Source organism: Sordaria macrospora, chromosome 1, assembly GCF_033870435.1.
Source record: "Sordaria macrospora chromosome 1, complete sequence".
Taxonomy (NCBI): domain Eukaryota; kingdom Fungi; phylum Ascomycota; class Sordariomycetes; order Sordariales; family Sordariaceae; genus Sordaria; species Sordaria macrospora.
Window position 1 is genome coordinate 2284325 of NC_089371.1, and position 23219 is coordinate 2307543.

Consider the following 23219-nt stretch of genomic DNA (forward strand, 5'->3'; position numbering starts at 1 on the left):
CGAGCAAGTGTATCTGCCCAGTTAGTGAGAACTGAAGGCCACCAACCTCCACGCTAACTTGCACACATTTTAAGGCACAGCGACCAGCTTGATCCTGCCAGTTGCCTGTACATATCTGCCATATGTTCGGCGCCTGAAGAGGGATAGCGTTTGGCAACCTTCTGCGGCATGGTCCCTTTGTTGTCCTCCTACATGTGATCCAGGTTTGACTTTGCTTTGCGAATGGAGGCGTGAAGGGAGCTGCATAGGAAAGGGGGAACTGGAAGAAGACACAGAAACATGTGACTCCTTACTAGTGTTGTTGGTGTTTTGACGACTCCATAGACCGTCCTGGGCCCAAAAGACACTTGGGAAACTCGCACATGAGCACACCCCCCTTCACCAACAATTACCTTCTTGGGCACAGATAAGCCAGCGGGCTCGGTGTACCGCCTAGTACATACCTATCATATCAGTCAGAAGTCGACTTGCTGATCCCCCGCTCATATCGGTGCTCCTTGCTGGCGCTTGTGTGCTTAAGGCGCTTGTCCGTACTTGCACCACAGCACTGCCGGCAAATCAGTGCCCAAGGAGGACATCTAGAAGAAAGTTCTCGAAGGTCTTTTGGTCCGGGAATTTGCCGAGTCTCTTGGGCTGCGGCAAAGAAGAGCCAGTGGCGAGCCTAAGGAGCACCGCCTTGAGCAGGCGCGGCGCTTCCTGTAAGACATGACCGCGAGAAGATGTCAGGCTCAGGAGAGGTTGAAGATTCGTACTGAGCGAGGTACCTATTGCGAGGCACATGAAGATGAAACAAGCGGCTCTAACACAACAGTGCCACGGAAGTTGAAGGTTGTTGGTAGATACACAGATCGACCCCTAAATGTTCTTATGTTAGCGCGAGAGCTGCAACGTCTTTAATCAAGGCTGGGGACAAAAGATTATGGCGCACATACTGGCCCAACGCACGCCAAAGCGGTAAAAGTAACCATTGCCTCCTCTCTCACCGGGTGCCCCGCAGACATGCACCGAAACTGACGGGACTCTAACTCGGGCACAGCGGCAAACAACGAACCCGATTAGCCAGCCGGAGAGCGGTGAATGGGGTCATCTGCAAGTGCCAAGTTCAGGAACTTTCCGGTGGTGATTGTGTAAGCACGTACCTAGGACTGCTGAACTGTAGAGGCTGATGCGGAGGGCGATAAACTTGAGCACCTCGTGCATTTGGTAGTCGTGGCTTAGAATAGTGTTTGCTTCAGTGCCAGGTAATGTTTTGGTAATGGGTGAGGTGAATTGATGTAGGCGACGGGATTCAAATCTTCATAGGACCTAGCCTTCGGTGACGGGACATACAACCTGGAAGTATGGTAGGTCCTGGTCAGACCTTGAAGCCTCCACGCAGGGGGTCGGGGATGTTATTTGTCTTTACCGTATTATTGCATGCTGAAGAGGAGTATTCATCATGAACGCCAGCGCAGGTAATGTCGCCTATTTGCAGTTCAAAGCCGTCGCCTCGTGGCAAATCCCATCACCAGAATGGTTGATTCAAGACCTGATGAGTGTATAGACATGCTGGCACCGACGTTGTGAAGTTGGCTGAAGGTGCGACGTTACCGTACTCGAACGCCTTGAAGTTTCGGAACTCCGGCCGGGTGGGGCGTAGATCCCGTTCATCACTCCGGTGCGGCGGTAGGTATTTTGTGGGGCAGCTCGGGCGGGTCTTTCACGCTGGATGTCGGGTGCCCGTTTGGCGTTAAGTCCGAACCGGTCCACCGGGCAGCGTCATGGCGGTGCTCATGGTTCATTCATGGCGATGCTTGACGGGCAGGACGGGAGTGGGGGACTCTTCCAACTGCACGTGCTCCACCAAGCCCCTCCGGTAGGATGTTATATGGCCGTCAATGGGCTCATAAGAAGTGGTAATGGCCCCAATGAATGAAATTTTTCTCAACAGTCTGTTGTTCGTCGGAATTGACTTGGATCCGGTGACTACTGCATCGACGGGCTGGGGACGGGAGACGAGGAAAGAATCGGGTCGGGCGTGTCCAAGTGCGCTGTTCACGAGAAAGAGTCGAGATGGTTTGTTAGTACATGTCCACTGAAGGTGGCTGTTCCGGTACATCGACACTAACAATCCGTTCCACGGCCATTTCCGCTCACACGTTATGCGGGTCACAGAGGTGGGTCGGGCAGTTCTGGATCGTAGGGCTTGTCAAAATCGAACCATTCTCCCAAAACACAGCAGATTCCAAGCCTTTCTCGTTCGCTCGACCTCGCGTCGACAAAAACACACCCAACCCAAAAGAGATGCCGTTCCCACCCTCTCCAGGCCCGAACCCACGGCAAAAAAACTGAAGGGGATTTGCCAAGCACCCGATCGAGTCAACGTGCAAATGTTTCTCCGCGATTGACGCCGTCGCGGCGGCTTCCAGCGGCTTCTTTCCAATCAGCTACCTTATGGCACCTTTTTGGCGACTTTCGCCTACAACCTCAATTCCGTACCCGCTTGACCCATAAGCTCGGAGCACCGGCCAACCGCGACCACTTCAATCCTCCTGACCGAACACGGCAACGGGTGGGAGAAGGATCTCGATGAGTTACAGTCACGAACGGCCCATCCACCCCAGCTGAAATCTTGACGATATCCCGCGCCCTCATTTCCATAGGGTCACAGCGCGGTGAGCCAAAATGTTGGGTCGACCGTCGAGCCACAAGCCCCAAGACCCGGGAGCATCGTGATGCCGTGACCCATTCTCAGGAAACTTAAGCTTTCAAGTATACACCACATCCGCCGTCGTCAACATGGTATTTTCGCTGACACGTAGCGTAAAAAATTAAGATGATCCGCACTTCACCACGTTGCGCGACAAAAATAGCCGATCCAGACATGCTCGGCATAGCTAATTGAAAGTTTGAAACCCCATACGAGAAAGTCTCGACCTTATTCTATATGCGACTTGTTGATGACTGCATGGCAAAGCTTTGAAACCCCATCGTGGTCGCCGTGTCAGCCGGCGCCGGCCACTTCAAACCAGAACGTACCTGACCTGGACCCGGGGATACCAAAGGTCGCGGTTAACGATGTCACATTTCCGCAGAAGTGCCAGGGCTTTAGCCAATTGGGACGGGAGCCGTTGATGCTGCCGGGGCGGCCCTGTCCGGCGTGCTCCGAGGTTTAAAGCGGAGAGATGACGGAAGTTTCTGCGGAGCGTACTGGGAGAGGGGGGGTCTTACGAATTTTTCTTGGACGGTTTGTATTTTGGGTGACTTGTACTTAAGTATTACGGCCTTCGGTAACATTTCAGTGAACCCACGTTTGACCTTTTCAGTATTTAGAAACAGATATGCTATCAGTTTACGATCTTTGGACTATTTAATTCTTCCCGGACGCTTGGAAGCCCAGATGTTTCGTAGGGCGGAACAGTCAATTGACGGTAAATTGGCAGTCGCAAATGGTTCAACACCGGGGATTTTGGAGATGCCTAAGCACTTCTACAGATGGAAAGGCCCCCCCCCCTCTCGCAGTACGGCAGGGGTGGCTCTGCCCCACTAACCGTGCTAAATCTACTACGTAGGGGGGGGGCGGTTGCAACTTGCAAGATGCATGTGCACTACCTAATTACTAGCTCGGAGCCTCGGGTGCCTACCCTTGTATCTATTACAATCGAGACTTCGCTTCGAGTCGAATGACGGATGGGTCGATTATGTACTAGTGTGCATCGCACCTACTCCCTTCTGATGGCTTACATACTGCGTTGCCTATGGCCGACATTTCCGTGGCGGTAACTACCCGTTGTTTGTGATCTAAATAAGACATGTTCTGCTCTCTGGTTGTCATTGCGTCGCCAGGATCATCCAGAAGCAACAAAACACCACTTGATCATCACCAGACAAGCGGTCCGATTAAACAGACAACACATCAACGCTCGGATCACCACTCCATACCAGAACTGCAAAACATCAAAACACACCACACTGCCAAATAAACACGGCTGATTCTGTCCGACGTTATCAGACGAACATGAGGCCAAACATGAACCATCCCATGCCCTTCATCTACCCTGGGCCGTACAGCACTGACCAACCCGTAAGTTAACATGACAACACCCGCTTACAGACTTTTCGATGGTACAAATGCACTCGACTAACACTCATTACAGCAGACTTATACAGACTTCTCGCCAACTTTTTCAGACTCCTTTTGCGACTTTAACCCCGACTTCAATTCTGACTCCGCGGGGTCCCCTGCAACGTCCCATTCCCCTGCGCTCAGCTCCGCTTGCTTTGATACGAGTGCACTTCTCAACTGGCCAAATGAGAAGTTTGAGCGTTGGCAAGAGCCTGAAGGTCGCTTCAAGGCTGAGCCCTACGAGGGCAACATGATCTCGGCCTTCCCAGACCGGCCTCTTACCGCCAGCCCCTCCATCAACCCCGTTGAGCTCTCCATACAGGTGCCCACGACAACACAAGACCTTACCTTCGACTACATGGGTGTAACACACCCCTCGCAACGCCCTACACCGCTTGCCCTTATTGAGCAACAACAACAACAACAACAACAACAACAACAACAACAACAACAACAACAACAACAACAACGACAGCAGCAGCAGCAGCAGCAGCAACAGCAGCCTATCGAACTCGCCGAGGATGTGAAGCGTTACCCCTCGCGGAACAACCTCACCTCGCGGAGCAACCTCACCTCACGGAGCAATCTCGCCCCAGGGAGCAACCTCAAGCGCAAGTCTTCTTTCACTTCATCTTCCGAGGAGGAGGAACATCGCCACACCAAGCGCGTCTCCAAGTCCCCGACGCCCAGCTCGTCTCGCACTTCACCGAAGGCCAAGAAGGAAAAGGGCGCTTCCCCCGCATCCGCGACAGCCCCCAAGAAGACGGCCCACAACATGATCGAGAAAAGGTATCGCAATAATCTCAACGACAAGATCGGCCAGCTTCGCGACTCTGTCCCATCTCTTCGCCTTGCCGCCATGCGCATGGAGAGCGGCCACTACGAGGATGAGTGCGAGGGCTCGGAAGGGGACCTGAATATGATACCGGCACCCAAACTCAACAAGGCCACCATCCTCAGCAAGGCGACGGAGTATATCAATGAGCTTGAAAGGAAGATTTATAGCTTGGAGACGGACTACCGTGCGCTAAAAGGAAGAATGGATCAAATGAATCTGATGCTGATCAGCCGTGGTGGTGTTGGTGATCCGCAATATGGTGGTATGTGGAACTAAGGCCGGTCCAGGTGCCAGGTGAAATGGGATGTGCACCAGAGCGTATGGTTACTCGCCTGGGCTAGAAGCGCCTCATGCCTTTTGGGAAGCCTTTGGTTTGCCAACAGGGAGTGACAATTCTACTCCTGGCAGAGTAGTGCTGCACTTTGTCATAACCCATTTCTGCTAGCACCTGGGCTGGAAGCGCCCCATCCTCTTGGGAAGCCTTTGGTTTGCCAACAGGAAGTGACGATTCGACTCCTGGCCAAGTAGTGCTGCACTTTGCCATAACCCATTTTTGCTAGCACTTGGGATGAGAGGGCGAAGCGGGAAAGAAAGAAAAAGAAAAAGAAAAAACTTTGGCTTGGAAGATGAGGGTCAATTGCATAGTACCGGCGCACGGGCTGTGGAAAAACATGGGTTGTTGGTTTTGGGGTGGAAAAGAAACACAATCAGGGAGTGGGAAACAAATACAGTATGTGTGGAAGCGGAACTTCAGTTGCATATCACCGGCGCGCGGCTTGGGGAAAAATATGGGTTGGAGTAATGGCTTTATGATACCAGCGGGGAGTTGGGGAATTTAATGACCTTTTCCGTAAAGGTTCCTCTCTTCTCCTTTATTTTTGATTTATTCATTTTTTTGAGCTTAACTTGCCGCATCGTCACTAATGTTCTCGTGCACCCTTTTTGGCTTCACGTATCATCTTCCACCATGGCAACTAACTGAATAACAGCTGACATCCACATGAAAGTCTCTCAGGGTGTGTTTGGCGCGCAAGAAACGGGGTTCTGAAATGGGTTCTCCGAAGTGGATTTCTGAAGTGTTGCAGGGTCTTTTCTGAATTTCAGATTCAGCAAGGATTTCAGAACGTGGAATTTGGACCGATTTCAGGACGGAAATGTTCAGAGCGATGGATTTTAAACAACGCTCTGAACAACTCCCTTTGTCAGAACATTTCAGAACCCCATTTCTTGCGCGCCAAATACCCCCTCACTGTTTCGAACAGTTAACTTTCAACGACAAAATGTTCCAAACATTCGAATACATCTGCACCAGCCGCACCGACAGTGGTTTCAATACCTAGAGGTGACGTATCGCCCACATCACTACATCACTACCTTGTTGAATTGCTAACCACCTCAAGAGGAACTTTGGGAGGGAAAATAATAGAACCTTGGCGATGTATTGAAGTTGGCAATGTGCTGAAGTTTTGGCGATGCGTTGACTGGAGTACAGAAATTTACAAACGAAGACGACCCGCTTTTACTATAAGCTGTCATGGGGTACGTGACGTTAAAAGGGGTATGTGAGGACAAAGGGGGGGGGGGGGGGGGGGGGGGGGGGGGGAGGGGGGGTGCGGTAAGTTAGGTAAGCTCTATTTTTCTTTTTTTTTCCTTTGCTTTTGTGGTTGGGATCGCGAAAGTGGGATACAAAACGGTGTTTAGAATGGCTTGATTATAGGATCACTCCTCACTCACAATCCAACTTTCAATGGGCATCTTTTGAGCCCTTGTTTACAATGCTATCTGATCTCGCTGATATGTGCTTGTGGCAATGAACTCTATCCTCATAACACTCAGTCAGGCATATACTACCGTAGAAACTCGCGAAACTGGCAAAAGGCCTTCCCTCTTTGACGCCGGCAAAGGTATGTACAGGAAGCAGGCAGAATCAGCCGGGTCACTGTGCCTTCAAATGCGTGCAATTTCAAATAGAAGGTAGTATCCTTACGTGTATGATAACTCCGGCTGGACAGGTGCATTTGCTGTGTTGTGTGTGCGTGCGTACGGGGCAGCTTCCTGGCCCACACGCCGGCGCTGAAAGAGGGAAGACCTTTTTTCTAATTTCGCGAGTTTCTACGGTATGTTTGCCTCCTTCTCCATCAAACGCCGTCCTGATTAATATCTCTGAAAACCATTGGTAGATCGGTCAGGTTGGCTTGAGGTTGCCGAAAGATTCGTTCGCAGCTCAAGGAGCGTTTGCCGACTTGCCGCTTCCTAATCTGCTTCATCACCGAGCCGTCTTTACCCAGATTGCACCTTTCCAAGATCTACCCGCACAGCAGCAAATCTTGAAGGGATTACAGATCCTTCCCCGGACTCCCCCAATCATCTCCTACGCTCCTTCCCAAAGGAAAACTTCCCGTCTCTGTGGGGGCATTTTCTGTGCGCTTAGAAGCTCCATCTTCGACATTTCCTGTAGCTCACAATACCAAGACCTATATAAAGCTTGACCATGCCCAGCTAAGCTCCATCATAAAGTCTCGAACACGCTCAATTTTACTCCGAACATTAATCAGACCTTCGAGCAACAATGCTAGGACTCAAGCGACTCGCCCTTGTTGCGCTTTGCGCCATCGAGAGCATCACCCCCACCGTATCAGCCAGAAGTCTTTTCAACCATAGGGGCATTCAGCACGATGATGCCCTCGACAAACGTCAAAGTCTCACCCAGAAGTATTGTCCTTCGTCGACACCAGGAGCGGCTTGCTTCTCCGAATTCACCGTAGCGGCTCAAAAGATCACGTATCGCATCGCAATCCCCGAAGTCGCCGCGGCCCCTTTCGATATTTTCCTCCAAATCATCGCGCCCAAAGCCACTGCGGGATGGGCAGGAATTGCGTGGGGAGGAAAGATGAGTAATAATCCGTTGACGATTGGGTGGGCGTTGCCGAATGGGGGTGATGGATCGGTTGTTAGTTCGAGGTTTACGAGGTCAGTGTTCTTCCTCTACATCTTTTTCTTCTTCGCCTTTCTCCTCCTTCATCACTCCCTCACAAGCACAACTTTCTACCTCCTCAGCTCCCGGCCATCGTTGCTAACCCACTTGAATCGCGACAGTGGCCACAGCGCCCCCAGCGCCTACTCTGGCGCGACCTACACCGTCCTTCCCACAACTACCGCCAATGCTACGCACTGGCAGCTGGACGTGCTCTGCCAGGGTTGCAGCAAATGGGCTAACAGCCAGCTGAACCCCAACGGAGCAAACGCATTTGCTTGGGCCAAGGCTACTAAGGCGGTCGCCAACCCGGCGAGCAATTCCAGCTCGTTCAGCAGCCATGATGGCAAGGCTGTATGGTCGCATGATTTGAGTCTAGCCAGAGTGCCGCAAAGTGCGTTTGATGCGCTGATTGGGAAGGGTGTCGGGGCTTAGTTATTCGAACTTGAGACGACGAACCAGTGAGGAGGCGAGTTGATGGTGCCGAAGGACTTGAGAGAGACTTGGCTCGAAGGGATTGAAGTGTGTAGGTATCAGGGCTTTTTATCTGGTATACACAGCGGAGGGTCCACGATCACTGCTGGGAAAAGTCGTTACGAGAACTCGTTGGGTCGCCATCATTCTAAAATTGAAACCTCAGCGCCTGAAAAATAGAGGTATAAGTCCTACGACAATTGTTTTTGGCCGAATATTCGTGAGGACTGCAGAATATCGAATATTATTAAAGAATACTTTGAACCAGAAAAACCGTGAGGGACAGAGAGGGAGATGGCCAATCAGCCACAGGAGCCAGCTGGGTAGCACCTCACTCTGAGCAATTTATTTGCAGCCGGTCCGGATAAAACTTCATCGGCAATCTGATGTGTCCCTCGGAAAGCCCTCAGTTTCTTCCCTCCATCCATACGAGCACCTCTTGTATGACAGAGGGAAAAATGACAACAAGAGCTGTCTAACTTCATGCCTCGAATACAGACTGATCGACATTTGTGCTCGGCAGTTCTGCCACATGCACCTCACAATTGGCTCTCTCTTCCCCAAAGATGAAATAAGACACCCTTTGCACAAGTTTTGAATGATGTGATGGCTTAGACATTCATTTTTCCGAATTTTACCAGGCACAGCTCGACAGCTTTTCTCAATCAACCGCTCAGTGTCGGCAAAACAATCGACCGTTATGAGGTCCCCAATGCTCTTCATCGTCTTCAGCACCCTCGTTACCTCCGTCTCCAGCCACTGCACATCCTCCTGGCTCCGCGATGTAACAAACACCTACACCTTCGCCCTCAGCGCTGGCAAGCCCGAATTTTTTACTCGTGCCTACATCAGCCTAAACACTTCCTACACCGAGTCCGACCGTCCCCTCGACATTTCTACCGGGATTTTATCAAAGGGCATCAACATAACCCGCCAATTCTCAATCCACGACACAGTTGACTGCTCGACTGTGACGAACCGTGACAAGCACAGGAGTATTATCGCTGTGATAGAACAATAGAGTAACAGAGTAGTAGCCGAAAGGTACTGGTAGATTGTGATAGCTATTGCTTGCTGAAGATCCGGTAACAAGAGGCCTGGGGAAGCTTTCTTTTATACCGGCCTTCCTGGACCCGATATACCCGACCCGTGGACCCGATCCTTCGTCTCGGGTCCTACCTGATTGGTCATCTAGTCTAGCCTACATAGGATTCTCTGATTGGATCGTAACATCGACCTTCACGCAAGTCATCAGCACCGACCCTTCCCGTCCCTACGTGATCGGCACCCGCATCGTCTTTAGCAATACTCATCATAATGACACTAAAGTGACACTGATCGAGACGTTGGCTACAAAACCGGGTGACTGGCTGTTTAATGCGACTGGTTACGCATACTGGAATTTACAAGAGCAGTGGGATCCTATACTAACAGAATGTTCCGTTAACGGTGACGAAGGGGTCAATGCCGAAAGACGCGACTCACGCGCCGCCATCAAAGCCCCCGGCGACGCCTACTTTGATCGTTTCTCCAACGTCAACGTTTCCGTGCCCTTCAACATGCCCTGTGCGCGTCTAGAGGGCAGTGCGGTGTACACGGATCTGCAGCTTCTGTACAAGCAGACGTGTGATTTGGGACTGCCGAGCCATGTGCAGTTAACGAATAGGCGGTATGTGGTTGATGAGACGATGGGGGCTGTTGCGATTTGTGGGATAGTCATATTTTTAGGGTCGAGAGAGGGAAGATCACCTATATACATACGCTGTCGACTTGTGCTGCGCCGGGGTGCGGGTTGAATGGTACATTGGGGGAGTTAAAGAGAAGGGATATGGAGGCGGTTTTAAAAAGGGGTGGGAGTGGGGAGGGAGCGGGATGTGAAGAGGGCGAGAGGCGGGTGGAGGTATCCATGGCAGGCATACAGTGACGGAGGTTTCTCATATTGAGTTAATGGTCTCTTTGCTGTTCAAGTATGGGCCTCGCGCAAAAGAAGATCTGGATCTCCAACCTAAGAGGAGTGTCGTTGAATATGTATAACTGCAAGACGCACGTCCCCGATGCTCAACGGGATGTGTCTAGTTCCCAGGCATCTCAATACGGCATGCATCAACGCACGTCATAAATATTGCATCGATGACGAACCGTGCTGGCTGCGATTAGTAAAAGACGCACAAGAGATGAACCTCACCCCAGCAGTTCATTCCATTCCCCCTCTTTTCTCAACATCGCCAACCACATCAACATCAAGGTGTAACCAACCGCCATGATTTTGGATATAAAAGGAGCTCAACGCCTCGACTCCAGGGGGAATCCAACCGTCCAAGTGGAAGTCAAAACCGCCCATGGTACGTTTTTATCTGTCTATGGGGTGTCGCTCTAATGAGCTCCCAATACGAAGCAATCGCCCTGACTACTTTATCTGCAGGAACTTTCCGCGCTCTCGTCTCCTCCGGCGCCTCCACCGGAGCCCACGAAGCTGTCGAGCTCCGCGACAATGACCAACGCAGGTACGGAGGAAAGGGGGTCCTCACAGCCGTCAACAACGTCAACGAGATTATTGGCCCGGCCCTGATCAAAGGAGGCTATGATCCCCACTACGACTTGAAGCAGATCGATGGCTTCATGCGGGAACTCGACGGGACTCCGAACAAGGCCAAGCTGGGTGCGAACGCCATTTTGGGGGTGAGCATGGCTTGTGCTAGGGCTGGGGCTGCTGCTGCGAACATCCCCCTGTACGAGTTCCTCCGCCGCGAAAGCGGCGAGGAGTCCCCCTACATTGTCCCGGTTCCATTCTTCAACGTCTTGAACGGAGGAAAACACTCAGGAAACGGGATGGCGTTCCAGGAGTTCATGATCGCGCCCACGGGTGCCAAGACTATTGAGGAAGGGGTTCGCATGGCGAGTGAGACGTATCATGTGTTGAAGCAGATTATTGCAGAGAAGTTTGGGGCGATTTGTGGGTTTTCTCTCGAGCAAATGGAATGGATCTTCTAGTGAGGTGACAATTGACAGTCTTCAATCACAGACACAGGCATAGGCGACGAGGGCGGCTTTGCCCCACCTATCACCCAACCCGAAGAAGCTTTGGACTTACTTACCGAAGCCGTCGCCAAAGCCGGCTACACCGACAAGATCAAGTTCGGAATTGACCCTGCCTCGTCCGAGTTCTTCAACCCCACCTACGGGACTTACAACCTTGGCTTCAAGAGAACCAAGAGACCCTCAATTCTAGAAGAAGCCGAAGGCGCATCAGCCGAGGGCGGATCAAATGTGCAATCGGACGCGGATGACATCAAGACCCCCAACCAAATGATGGAGCTGTACAACTCCCTCATGGAAAAGTATCCGATCCCGCTGCTTGAAGATCCCTTCGCCGAGGACGATTGGGAGTCATGGACAAAATTTTGCACAAATTACAGCGAGGAGCTGGTGGGCGACGACTTATTGTGCACGAATGTGGAAAGGCTCAGGATGGCGGAGAGCAGGCGGGCGTGTAATGCGATGCTGTTGAAGGTTAACCAGATTGGAACGGTAACGGAGGCTATTGACGCGTGAGCATTCTTAATTGTTTTCACTTTTTTTCTGCTCCTGAAGGGGGTATGTTGGTCTTGCTAACTCACATCTGTGGTAAAGGGCGAAACTGGCCAAGAGCTTGGACTGGGGCGTTTTCGTCTCTCACCGATCGGGCGAAACAACTGACGATTTCATTGCCGACTTGACCGTCGGACTCGGTACCGGTCATATCAAGTCTGGAGCACCCTGTCGGGGCGAGCGGGTGGCCAAGTATAATCGACTGATGGACATTGAGACGGAGTTGAAGGGGAGTTGGAAGCCGTGGTCGTATGCGGGCGAGCAATTCCGGAAGCCAGACCCTTTCTTCATTTGAAAGGATTTGGGAGAGAAGGAGTTGCGACTGGCTCCCGGCAGAGATGGGGCTGCCAGATCCAGCCACAGCGTGACGTTTGGATGTTCCATGTTGTGGTAGGATTATGGTCGACAACGGAAAGTCTGAAGGGGCTTCTTGGTGTTGGAGAGAAGGAGTGATTCAGGAATGCTTGTATCTTACTGCCCCTTTTACGCATTGTTGTTTTCTTTCGTTTGTTACTGCCTTCAATCGAGATGATTGCAAGCATGGATCGTCCGTCGCAAGAGCATGTGGAATACTCTTTCGCTTTTCTAGTTTCCGCCGAGACCAAGGCCTTCTTGCTCTCTTCATGCAGTGATGTCGGACAGAGCGTGTCCCCAAAACCCCTTCCTGCCCCCTTTGGTGAAAATGCAATGAAATTTACGTACTGTAAATTACCATTACACCGCATCTTTCAAGAGACTGAGCGACCCACCGTTACCGTTTCGCGGCGCTAAACGCTCAGGAAGCATTCCTATTGGTCAATTATCCGTCGTCAGGCCGAATCGGGAAAGCTGCAAATTTACACAACGTGTATCATACATACCTGTAAGGTTGAATCGCGGCCTATCACGGCAAATCGTCACCTCCGTCAAGCAAATGTAAGACAATGCAACCTGTATAGCTGGGTATGTACCTCCAGGAAGGAAAGGCTGTGGGTCTCATAATTCACAAGGTTTGGCAGGCCGGCTTTGTGCACAGGAGGGAGTGTCCTTGGGAGGTGTAAGCATCGTAGCTACCATGTGCAGAGCCTGTGTAGTGCACCTGCTATAGCCATAACAGGCGTGCTTGACAAACTCCGTGAGTGGTTCCGCCGTTCTTTATCTCCATTGACTTGCACTTGCACTGGCTAACAAGCAGTCGTGTGTTCTTTCTCGTCAAAGATGCACTCTGCTGCAAGCACCTGCTTCCGAACGCAAGCAAGCCGTTGGGCTGCTTCAAGGTTCAAATAAATGCGGGAAGTCTTCTCAACGTCTGACCTCGACCTGACTTTTCCCCCCAATATCAACCCCAAGCCACTTTTATCAACCACTTTTCTTGGCTCAACCAACCAGACCATTATCGCACATTCGACTCGGGTCATTCCCACACTTTTTATCGATCATTGCCATTCCATTATTTCTTCAGTCAGTAGTCACCGATCGACACCATGGTCAAGGCATACAAGGAGGCGGAATGTCCAGGAGATACTTTGCCGTTCCTCGTCAATAGGTTGCAGTTCAAGTACCAAGCACAGCTCCCAGGCTCATCAGAAGGCACCTACCACTTTCGCATCCACCACACACCCCGTCCCCATGCGTATCGCATTCTCCGTGTCCGCGCCGGTCTGCCACAGGATGCGTTGAGATTCGGCGTCGACCCTTCCACCAGGCCTCCGCTCGTCTACAGTTGCACGATAACTTTCCAACCTTTTAGCAGCATCCTTGACTGGGATTTAACCCCTGTCGTTAAGCCCAATAACAACTGTGTTGACAGTGTTCCTCAAAAGGTTGACACCGACAGCACCACTATCTGCCGAGAGACAAGCCTCAACGTCTCTTCGTCGAAGGAGCTCAATCACGGCTCAGATTCCCCAGCCGCTCAGCCCAGCCCTATCAAGGTTGACAGTGTTCCCCCTAAAGCCAATGTCAACAGCACCATTGCAGGCCCAGAGGAAAGTGCCGACGTCTTTTCCTGTGTCTCAATCTCAGACCAAGTGGACAAAGATGGAGAGACAAAGCTCAACATCCATACTGCCAAAACCTCGCCTACACTGCCATTAATCCCCTACGAACCCGCCCCCGTAGCCTTTGGTCGCATCATCTGGGACTACTCCTAGTGCTACGAGATCGCCGATTTGCATGTCGATCCGGGACATGAGGGCAAAGGGCTGAGGGACTTGATTCTTCAATACTTACTGGATGTCATTTCAGTGCATGAGGCACAGCGTCCAGGGAAGAGCGAGACCGGCTTGAGACGGGAATGTGAGCCGATAGTCCTGGTTATGGCCATGAACAACGATGCCGATAAGAAATTTTATGCCTCATACGGGTTTGAGGAGAGTGGTGAGGCCTTGGAGGTGGTTAGAAAGTCCGCGGAGGAAGGTGAAGAGGGTGTGAAGGGCCAGTTTGTGAGCATGGCTGCGAGGGAGGGTGTAATCAGAGCGCTGGTAAACGAGAGGAGAGCGGGACTGATGGATGGCGTGGGAAAATGGACCAGGTGGCGCAAGGGATGCGAGCATCTAAGAACACTACGGGCTGAGGAGTTGGCGGCGAGGAAAAGGGGAAAGCGAGAAAACAAGCCAGAGGAGGTCTTGGAGGAGATAAGCCAGGAGCAGGAGAGCCTGGAGGAGGCCTTGAAGAAGCTAGATAAGTTAAAGGGGGAGATGCTGAAGCTGGAGTTCTTGAAGGAGACCTCAGAGGAGGTGATCTCAAGACGGAAGTTCAAGGAGCAGAGGCTGAAAGAGAAGTTGAAGGAGTATACCACCAGGAAAGAGATATCGGAGAAGAAGATCCTTAAGTTGGAGATCCTCATGGAGTCTTTCTCTCTCTTGAAAGATATTCCGCGGAATAAGCTGCAGGCGGATAATGCTCGGATGTCTTTCTCTCTCATGGAAGGTATCCCGCAAAATGAGCAACCGGGAAAGATGGAAACAAGGTCTCTCTTTCGAGATATCTCTTGCCGAACTTCGCCAAGCATCTCGTTCCCTTCTTTCGAGTTGGACTGTACCACGAGATGGACTGCAGAGAGGGGCAACATTGCAGAGACGGACGACATTGTCGAAACGATCGAAAACCAAGAGTCTCACGAGGACGACCGAGAAACAAGGTGAATCAGGGAAAAAAAAAAAAAGGGAGAGGGGCAACCACAGTTTCTCCCCCGACAGGGCTGGAGAACTTGAACAAATTTAAAGGGTTGGAGTTTCTCTGTTTTCGATTATCTTTTCCTGTGTTCATTGCGGATGGATCGGTGTTTTTGTGTTGCAACCTCATCGTGAAAGACTTGGTGTTTTGGGCAGTGTAGCAGGGATATCAGCGAGTTATCAAGGGTTCAAGTTGCCAAATGACTTGGCTCCTTGCATCTTCAGCCAGCGACAAGAATACACACAGAGCAGGGATCGAACTGGCAGCTGAGAGAGCAAAGGCATAGATAGGTATTACGTTGACATAACAGAGAGCGCATTAAAGACATCATCATTCCCATATGGTATATGCTCATTTTTGGCGACCATCCTACTAGGCAGGTGACAAAGGGCACAAACAAGGTCGTTTTTGGTGTTACAAGCTATGGAGAAGCGAAATCAAGCACGATGTCATAGGTTGACATTGTTTATAATTTCCACTTCCGAGTTATACCCACCCAATAAAGCACAATATTGTCGTACCTTTTGAAGATCTGGTAACTTTGGCTATGTGCTCTGTCCCGTCATCTTCAGCAGGCGAAGACAGTTGAGAGAGTGCAGAACTGGAAGATTTGGATTAGGCAAAGTGCGACGGAAGGAGACAGCTCCAGACTGATTATTGCCATTCCAGCCAGCTGCGTCTCGTTTCCAAGAAACAACTTTGGCCCTATTTCATTCTTCCTCCGCGTCGCATTTTCCGTCATATAAAAAAATCGAGGAAGGGGGAGAAGGGAAAAGAAAAAAGGAAGGGACGGCTCGAGCCCAGGTTCGAACTGGGGACCTTTCCGGACCGTTGGATGCGCGGCTGGGTCTGAGCTTTCTGGGGGCTCTATAGCCGCTGTAGTATAGTGTAGGCCCTTAACAAGACACCCCTACAGGGCACCGCCCAGCTATCAATTACCCTGTGCGTAAACAACGAAGTACTAGGACGTGTACGCCGCTGCTCCCTGGCTGGCCAGACCAAAGAGTAGCGCACCACACCGCTTGACCATGAGTCCCTCAATTGTTAAAAAGGTAAGAACAACTTTTTCCTTATATGGCTCCTTCCACATGCGCGCGCAGGCACTCATAGATGCTCCGGCTTCCGTAAACGATGAAGCCCTTACCTCTTTCCCTCCAAAACCCGTACCCAAAGTGGCCCCTCCCTGTCACAGGTTGGCATTGGCTATATAGTGTGCATTCCGAGTTCTGCCTTGCAAGCAGAACATCATCCTGTCTTTTGTAGGTTTGGCCGTCTGGGCATATGCACCCCAGCCTGTCATACTCGCTTCCTCCTCGCATCAGTCAGTCAACACCCTCGCTGTCAATACCGTACCCCTCAAACTGCCTTACTCCAACCTTCCTATCGAACAAAATATCCAACTCCTCATACGTCCTGCCGTTCGTCTCGGGCACTCTCAGATACGACCAAACCAAGCACAATGCAGCCAGTCCCCCAAAGAAGAAGCCCAATTTCCCCTGCATGTTCGCTTGGTCGGGGTTGATCATGTACGGAATCGCAACCGTCATCACGCACCCGAGCGCGCCCTGGGCGGCAGTCGCGAGGGGCGATGCTCTTCGATCGCACCCTGGTCGCGCTGGCTTCGGAGAGGATGACGAAGCAAATGGGACCGATGGAGACGAAGGCGGACCAGAGGATAGCGGCGGGGTAGAACTTGCAAGCTTCGAGGAAGGAGAGGGAGCGTTCAAAGGCGATAGCGGAAGATAGGTCGGTATTGTCATACTGGATGGCCTTAATAGTAACATCTATTTTATTGGGGGGTTTATCCATAGTAGGCTTTTAGGTAGCTCGATGATTTTCGTAGAGAACGGATTCGGCCGGGGAGTCAAGGTCTTCGCCGGAGTTGCTGTGGTTGATGAGAAGCAAAGGTGACTGTCTATTGTGATAAGAGGAGGAGGTTCCGGTGCTCGCCCTAGGGGCGATCACTGGAGGGCGGCGTGCTATTATAAAAGTGACTAATTGTAAAAGGCCAGCCAAGCGATACAAGTAGGGGAACTATAAACCAGCATGAATATTATACTACAGTTTAGTCCCAAAGGTTAATATGGATACAGCGTTAATCACTTCAGAGCCGGCCGTTATCAGTTGAAGCTTTTCTGCGGGTAAGATATAACCACACGATATGGTTCTTCCATACACAACAGTCCCGGCATTGGTTCTCTAGAAGGATGAATTGGGGGCCGGTCGGACCCTGAACTGCTATCGATGCCCGTCGATGGAATCCCATTAGTTAATTTTCAAAGAGGTTGTTGTTTTCGAAAATACATTGTCTTTCAGTATAAGAGATCTGGTCGACAGCGCGTGGCATCGAAAGAAGGAAGCAGTGTTGTCGAGCATCGGGTCTTGTTTGAGGGATCGGCCGGCCCGACCTTTCATTCGTGCAGTGTAGAGACTTTACCTCGAGTATACTGTTAGATGGTTATCCCAAAGAGGCATTGTCATGTTCCAATGGTCGTTGAAATAAGTTGCGTAGAGTGCGAGGTTCAGGTGTGACAGAGTTGTCTCAATTGACGAAAGATGGAAGATGAGGAGAGGTTATAAGTGGAGAAAGTCAGGGCGGGCGATTGTGGAGACGCCGTGATGCCCCACCTGTACGTGCTTGGCAACGTTGCGTCTTGGCATTCCTCGGTCTGTTCCCGCAAGTCTCAACTTCCACTGCATCCAAGGGCCCTATCCACGAAGCACAACATGAGAAAATCAACCTCTAGTCTCGAGTGTATCTTTGGGGATACCTTCTTTGTATGCTTTCCATGGATTTTGGAATAATAAAGAGACCGGAGTGGTCCCCCAGAGTGCCATGACCTCCCATTTCCTCTCAGGGCCCTGAGGTCTCACCTTATAGGGCTGGAGGGCAGGTCTAGGCCCAGGGGCACTGTCTCGAGGCCCCACGAGTTTTCCACTTCCACAAATCCAAAACATCAATCCTCCGAGTCAGTTCAAGGATCTCGACGACAGTACGCATAAATCCAATTGAACGGACACGTACGGATGCCGAAAATGTACAACATGAAGTGGAAGCCTATTCACTACTCTTGTCAATACGAGACGGTAGCTGCCTACCAGCCACTGCCAATACACCCGGCTTAGTGCACAATAAAATTACTGTCAGAAAATCCCACCTTCCTACAACCAACGCGTTACATCGACCCCTTTCGGTACCAAGCATCCGTCGAGACCAACTTGTTTGTACCATTCATCAGCTTTATTGCCCCTGAGCTCCAAGGACGGGAATGGGCGACCCTGAATGGTATCAGAAACCAGTTGACGGTTCACGGGCGGTGACAGAACCCTTTGGCCCTTGCATCCGATCCTTTGGTTTCAGCAAAACTTTCTGTCAACGACAAACTCAAAACCTCGGCTGCTCCCGCCGAAGGCTTTGTTCTCTCCGGGCACCTTTCATCGCACTTTGAACCAACATCAAACCCTCGACTGGTTCAACATTACGGCAACAAAACGAGAAACCACGCGATATTTACCGCCAGAGGATGCAGCGAGCTGTCATTTCGACATATCCGCGACCATGATCACGACCATGAACCCGCGCGTTGCGCGTCTCTCGATTCTTGTCTTCTGCGTTCTCGGCCTCGCATTTGGCTTCTTGTATGCCTACAGAGACAGTCCAACAGCCAGCCGACTACTCCAGACAATTCCGATCCTTAGCGATGACAGAAGCCACTCCAGTAATCGACCCGTGACCGACAAGAAACCTGAAGGACCTCCGCCCCCGAAATACAAACCCCTTCCGAAGAACCCTCCCCCGCTCATCACCGACCCTTTCCCTTTGCTCGCCACCACTTCCAAGGACGTCCTTCCTCCCCCGATCCCTGCCTACAACGTTCCCCACCCCGACTTACACCACCGCTACGGCCTCTCCCGCCCCCCTCCACTCTTCATCGGCTTCACGCGCCAATGGCCCATGCTCCTACAAGCCGTAGTCTCGTACATCACCGCCGGGTGGCCCGCCTCCGGAATCTACGTCGTCGAGAACACGGGAGTACACAACTCCAACCGGGCCGGCCGTTTGTCTTTGCAAAACCCGTTCTTCCTCAACCACACCACACTCAGACGGCTGGGCGTGAACGTGATCCAGACGCCCGTTCTGCTCAACTTTGCGCAGATGCAGAACTTCTTCCTGGACGTCGCCTACCAGGAGGATCACAAGTACTACTTCTACAGCCACCAGGACGTTTTGGTATTCTCGCTTGAGGACGGGTCGGATCAGGAGCACAGGCCGGGCGATCGAGAGTGGGATACTTATGATGAGGAAGATAAGAAGGCGACGGTTCTGAATCCGTCAGCTGCGGGCGAGGAGGGGTACAGGACGATTTATGAGAATTGTCTGCGGGAGATCAACACGACGGCGACTAGGAAGGAAAAGTGGGGGTTCCGCTGGTTTCAGTACGACCACTTGACGCTGGTGAACCGGGCGGCCCTGGAGGCGGTGGGCGGATGGGACTCGATGATCCCGTACTATGGGACTGATTGCGACATGAATGGGAAGCTGGGCATGGATGGTTGGACGACGAAGCATCGAAGGGCGGGCATCATCAATGATGTGTCGAGTGTCATGGCGGATCTGGAAGCGCTTTACCGGAACCCGGCTATTACTCCGGGGTTTGTGGATCCGAATCCGTTACCTCCTGATCAGGAGGCGAGTATCAAGGAGAAGAGCAAGTGGAAGGTGAAGGAGGGCTCGAACGGCGAGAAAGCTTATTCGAATACGACGGCCATGCCCACGGACCCGAAGGCGTATTTCCGCATCCTCAACCAGGTGGGAATCGACATGGGCGCTCACAAGTACCGCGACGGCGATCACCAGCGAAACAGGTGGCAGAAAAGCCAGCAAGGTGGTCTGGGAGAACCGTATTACTACGATCCGGAAGGGTTTGCCCGTGCCTTTCAACTCCTGACAGGGGCTGGAATGAGAATCTATACCGAGAAATGGGGTCATCAAGGATGTGATGTCGCAGAGAAGACACAACTCAAGTTGCAAGACCAGTGGAGGGTGGAAAATGACTTTGAATAAGCCGTTGACCCATATGGCATTTCGATTTGCAAACACCACAGGTGCTGACTGCCTACACCTCAACAGCTGCCTTGCCGAACCGGTAGCACTTCAACACCGGCTCGGAGTCTCCTTTGAGCAGGATATTGAACCAGCCGTGACCTTCGGCTATGGGCCTCCGTTACAACCTTACGAGGCTGGTGCGCACTGCGAGTAATAAGGCGGCGAGACAGCCTTGCAGGTGTATCCGCTCTGTCGGTTTCCACCGTTGTCAGCTCAAACTTCATCCACAGCCTTCAAGTCAAGGAAGAGGTTTACTTACTGCGCACTGGCTGCACCCAGAGTATCCATTTCCACCACACTGCCCATACGCAGCCACCGCGCAAGCACCGGGCGCACTCGGACTATCACCACCACCAGTACTGGGCTCACCCACCTCAGGAGAATTCCCATCCGACCCACCACTCGCCGGCTTTCCACCCGGCGCCACCGCCGACGGCGAGCTCCCAACCTTACAAGTCGACTCACAACCCGCACACCCGCTCCCAGCCTGCTTGGTCACACCCCCGCTTACCACCGCCGGCCCCGGCGCCACATAATTACTCACCGCCGCATGGATATTAATCTGAATACCCGGGTCACTGCTCTTATACGCCCCCGGAAACTTGACCGTCGCATAGCTCACACTACCACCCGAGCCACCACTGACGGTAATCTGATAACAAGAAATATAAAACTGCGCCCCGCCGCTCTGGCCAGCGGTATGCAGCGCCAGCGCCTCGGCTCGCAGCAAGTAATCGCCGCTGGGCAGGTCCTTGGGGATGGGCACGTCCATGCGTCCACAGCAGGCGTTGAGGTCGCGCGTGCCCCAGTTGTCGTCGTCGCCTACGCGGCCGCCGGATTTTTTGGACCAGGCGTTGGAGAAGATCTTGAACCAGCCGCCCGAGGAAGCGTCGGCTGTCGAGGCATCGGAGACTTTGGAGAGGTAGATTTGCACGGGACCCCAGTGGGCGCCGCCAATGGCTTCGGATTTGCAGTTGCGGTCGTTTGGTTGCTGGTTTTTGGGTTAAAGGATGTTCACGGTAGTGATCGTTGCGTTAGGCTGGGATGGAAATTGAACCGTGCGGGTGTGGTCTTGGTGGGGGTTTTGAAAGGGGACTTTGGAAGGGAAGAGGAAGAAGGAACTGAACCAAGAGCAAGAAGGAAGGGAACTTACCTGGTGCATCTCAACCGTCACGGTCCCGCCTGCCTTGACGGGGCATTTCCCACTGACACCCCTGGTACCGGCATTGCAGACGAAATCTCGGCTTCCCACGTTGGTGACGGGGGAGTTGGACGTCGGAAGGCGGTTGCAGGTGGAACCGTAGTCGGTGCCGTCTACCCAGAGTTGTTGGAAAATTGCGTGGCCGGTTACTTCCCGGGCAGCGAATGCGGCGGTTAGGATGGTTAGCAGTGAGGACTTCATGGTCGAGAGATGACTTTTCTGTGGTTGTGACGAGGAAGTACAGCACAAGCAGGTGCAAGACGCAGATGGACGGGGGCGGATATAAGGACGAGCCAGAGCCTAGCATGCAATAAGAGAGGTTAGAAACCCTCTTTATTGCCTACGTCTAGCGCGCCTGTCACTTTCATTCAATCACGGACGCCATCAAGGCAGCTGCCCAAGAATGTCAGAGTCTCCACAACCGCAATCACGAGCCACATTGCTATTCGTGCGTTTCAACGCCCGCATGGATTTCCTCGGCCTTACTCTGGGGATTATTTGACCTCTGTAAACTCCCTCGCACAAACTGCGGCGGCAGAGCAGAAAAGAGGCGTCCGGGGCCCCAGATTCTATGTGTGTGATACCGTCCATCTACCGGGAACAAGCAAACTCAACCCATGTTTATCAAAAGCACCGAGCGAGTTCTGTAGCTGGCTGCGACACTAATATGAAATCTCAAGGTCACTGGACTTCTTGGGCCCAAAGAAGCAATACACTACAATAACGCGGATTGGCTCTTTCAGCGGCCTGGCAAAAGTAAGCAAAGTGATTTAATATGTGTCCCGTCGTTTAACCGGCAGTGTGAGAATATGAGCCGGGAAGAAAGGTAGTTTTGATTCCGTCCAGCTATCTAGGTGTTATATGTCGTTGATTGAGTCGTGGGTGAGTGGATGGAGGCCGTCCGAGGACTGGGCGACTATGGCATGTGCCGAACGAGCCGTGTTAATGCGTGCTGTGAAGGAGAAATGGAATCGGGGAAGGATGAAGGGAATCGACGATGTTCCATCTTATATACGAGCGTTGCAGGACGCTGGGCTCGATAACTTCATGTTGTTTGTGCCTTTGTCTTCTCTGGGATTGGACTCGGCTTGATTGTGAACGACTGGCCCACTGGCTCTTCAGCAGCTGAGGTAGTTGTCCAGAAAAGTTAATGATAGGTTTTTCGATGATGAAAAAAGCGCTTTGGGCCGTTGGAGGCTAGGGAGTAAGTGATCTGGAATGTTCCGATACTTCCATGTTTACAGATGGTCAAGGTGGCTAGCAAGCTGCTTTCGCAGAGGATCGAGGTGAGGAACGATGTCGAAATACTGCAGATAGGAGTAGTACAAGAACCGTCCATACTTCCTCTCAGTTGGTTGTCACTCCTATCACGGCCGATCAATGGTTAGCTTGAACTGTGACTTCGAACGAGAAAAGACCGATTATCATGAGATCATTCATCACGATGCTCTAGAAAAAAAAAGGAAAGAGAAGAAAAAAAGCCCTACCTCCTGTTTTTCACCCTAAGAATAAGGCTCCGAAAGATGTCATTCCAGCTACAACCGCCTACACTCCACCGCAAATTGATCAGCCAATCGCTAAACTGCCGGTCTGTATAACCTCACTTTTTTCTACATGACTCTACGTACTATCAGAATCCAGCAGTAGATAACATAAATAGGTAGGCCCTATCGGCATGTCCCGATCGATATGTCACATCGCCAAAAATGGGGAGCAAGAAGATTCATTGGTCTACGGCGGAGAAAACTCTGATTTGTTGAGGTTGAAACCGGCGAT

At 51.8% G+C, this 23219-nt stretch overlaps 10 protein-coding genes across 10 annotated transcripts; 7 read left to right on the forward strand and 3 right to left on the reverse strand.

Annotated features, from left to right (window-relative positions):
- Positions 1-849: 849 nt before the first annotated feature.
- Positions 850-1798, reverse strand: SMAC4_12804 (uncharacterized protein). Its single transcript, XM_024655328.2, has 2 exons — positions 1406-1798; positions 850-1332 (listed from the first exon to the last, which is right to left on the reverse strand). Exons 1-2 carry the CDS (start codon positions 1438-1440, stop codon positions 1215-1217), a joined length of 153 nt encoding a protein of 50 aa, XP_024511228.1. The 5' UTR covers positions 1441-1798; the 3' UTR covers positions 850-1214.
- A 2023-nt stretch (positions 1799-3821) lies between these two features.
- SMAC4_06840 (uncharacterized protein) lies at positions 3822-5819 on the forward strand. The gene is made up of 2 exons (XM_066090526.1): positions 3822-4063; positions 4137-5819. The coding sequence occupies exons 1-2, from the start codon at positions 3998-4000 to the stop codon at positions 5217-5219; spliced, it is 1149 nt and encodes a 382-aa protein (XP_065945552.1). The 5' UTR covers positions 3822-3997; the 3' UTR covers positions 5220-5819.
- Positions 5820-7122: 1303 nt separating this feature from the next.
- On the forward strand, positions 7123-8890 carry SMAC4_06841 (uncharacterized protein). The gene is made up of 2 exons (XM_024655327.2): positions 7123-7913; positions 8040-8890. The coding sequence occupies exons 1-2, from the start codon at positions 7513-7515 to the stop codon at positions 8350-8352; spliced, it is 714 nt and encodes a 237-aa protein (XP_024511227.1). The 5' UTR covers positions 7123-7512; the 3' UTR covers positions 8353-8890.
- A 201-nt stretch (positions 8891-9091) lies between these two features.
- On the forward strand, positions 9092-10187 carry SMAC4_12612 (uncharacterized protein; the record flags this gene model as incomplete). The annotated part of the gene is made up of 2 exons (XM_003349018.1): positions 9092-9264; positions 9587-10187. The coding sequence occupies 2 exons, from the start codon at positions 9092-9094 to the stop codon at positions 10185-10187; spliced, it is 774 nt and encodes a 257-aa protein (XP_003349066.1).
- Positions 10188-10265: 78 nt separating this feature from the next.
- SMAC4_06842 (uncharacterized protein) lies at positions 10266-12309 on the forward strand. The gene is made up of 4 exons (XM_066090527.1): positions 10266-10733; positions 10814-11344; positions 11414-11939; positions 12022-12309. Exons 1-4 carry the CDS (start codon positions 10652-10654, stop codon positions 12272-12274), a joined length of 1392 nt encoding a protein of 463 aa, XP_065945553.1. The 5' UTR covers positions 10266-10651; the 3' UTR covers positions 12275-12309.
- Positions 12310-13442: 1133 nt separating this feature from the next.
- Positions 13443-14111, forward strand: SMAC4_06843 (uncharacterized protein; the record flags this gene model as incomplete). Its single annotated transcript, XM_003349020.1, has 1 exon — positions 13443-14111. The coding sequence occupies one exon, from the start codon at positions 13443-13445 to the stop codon at positions 14109-14111; it is 669 nt and encodes a 222-aa protein (XP_003349068.1).
- Positions 14112-14282: 171 nt separating this feature from the next.
- SMAC4_06844 (uncharacterized protein) lies at positions 14283-15111 on the forward strand (the record flags this gene model as incomplete). The annotated part of the gene is made up of 1 exon (XM_003349021.2): positions 14283-15111. The coding sequence occupies one exon, from the start codon at positions 14283-14285 to the stop codon at positions 15102-15104; it is 822 nt and encodes a 273-aa protein (XP_003349069.1). The 3' UTR covers positions 15105-15111.
- A 1346-nt stretch (positions 15112-16457) lies between these two features.
- SMAC4_06845 (uncharacterized protein) lies at positions 16458-16944 on the reverse strand (the record flags this gene model as incomplete). The annotated part of the gene is made up of 2 exons (XM_003349022.1): positions 16458-16631; positions 16690-16944. The coding sequence occupies 2 exons, from the start codon at positions 16942-16944 to the stop codon at positions 16458-16460; spliced, it is 429 nt and encodes a 142-aa protein (XP_003349070.1).
- Positions 16945-18694: 1750 nt separating this feature from the next.
- SMAC4_06846 (uncharacterized protein) lies at positions 18695-20200 on the forward strand (the record flags this gene model as incomplete). The annotated part of the gene is made up of 1 exon (XM_003349023.1): positions 18695-20200. The coding sequence occupies one exon, from the start codon at positions 18695-18697 to the stop codon at positions 20198-20200; it is 1506 nt and encodes a 501-aa protein (XP_003349071.1).
- Positions 20201-20368: 168 nt separating this feature from the next.
- SMAC4_06847 (uncharacterized protein) lies at positions 20369-22363 on the reverse strand (the record flags this gene model as incomplete). The annotated part of the gene is made up of 3 exons (XM_003349024.2): positions 21396-22363; positions 20502-21233; positions 20369-20431 (listed from the first exon to the last, which is right to left on the reverse strand). Exons 1-3 carry the CDS (start codon positions 21642-21644, stop codon positions 20369-20371), a joined length of 1044 nt encoding a protein of 347 aa, XP_003349072.1. The 5' UTR covers positions 21645-22363.
- Between the last annotated feature and the right edge of the window lie 856 nt (positions 22364-23219).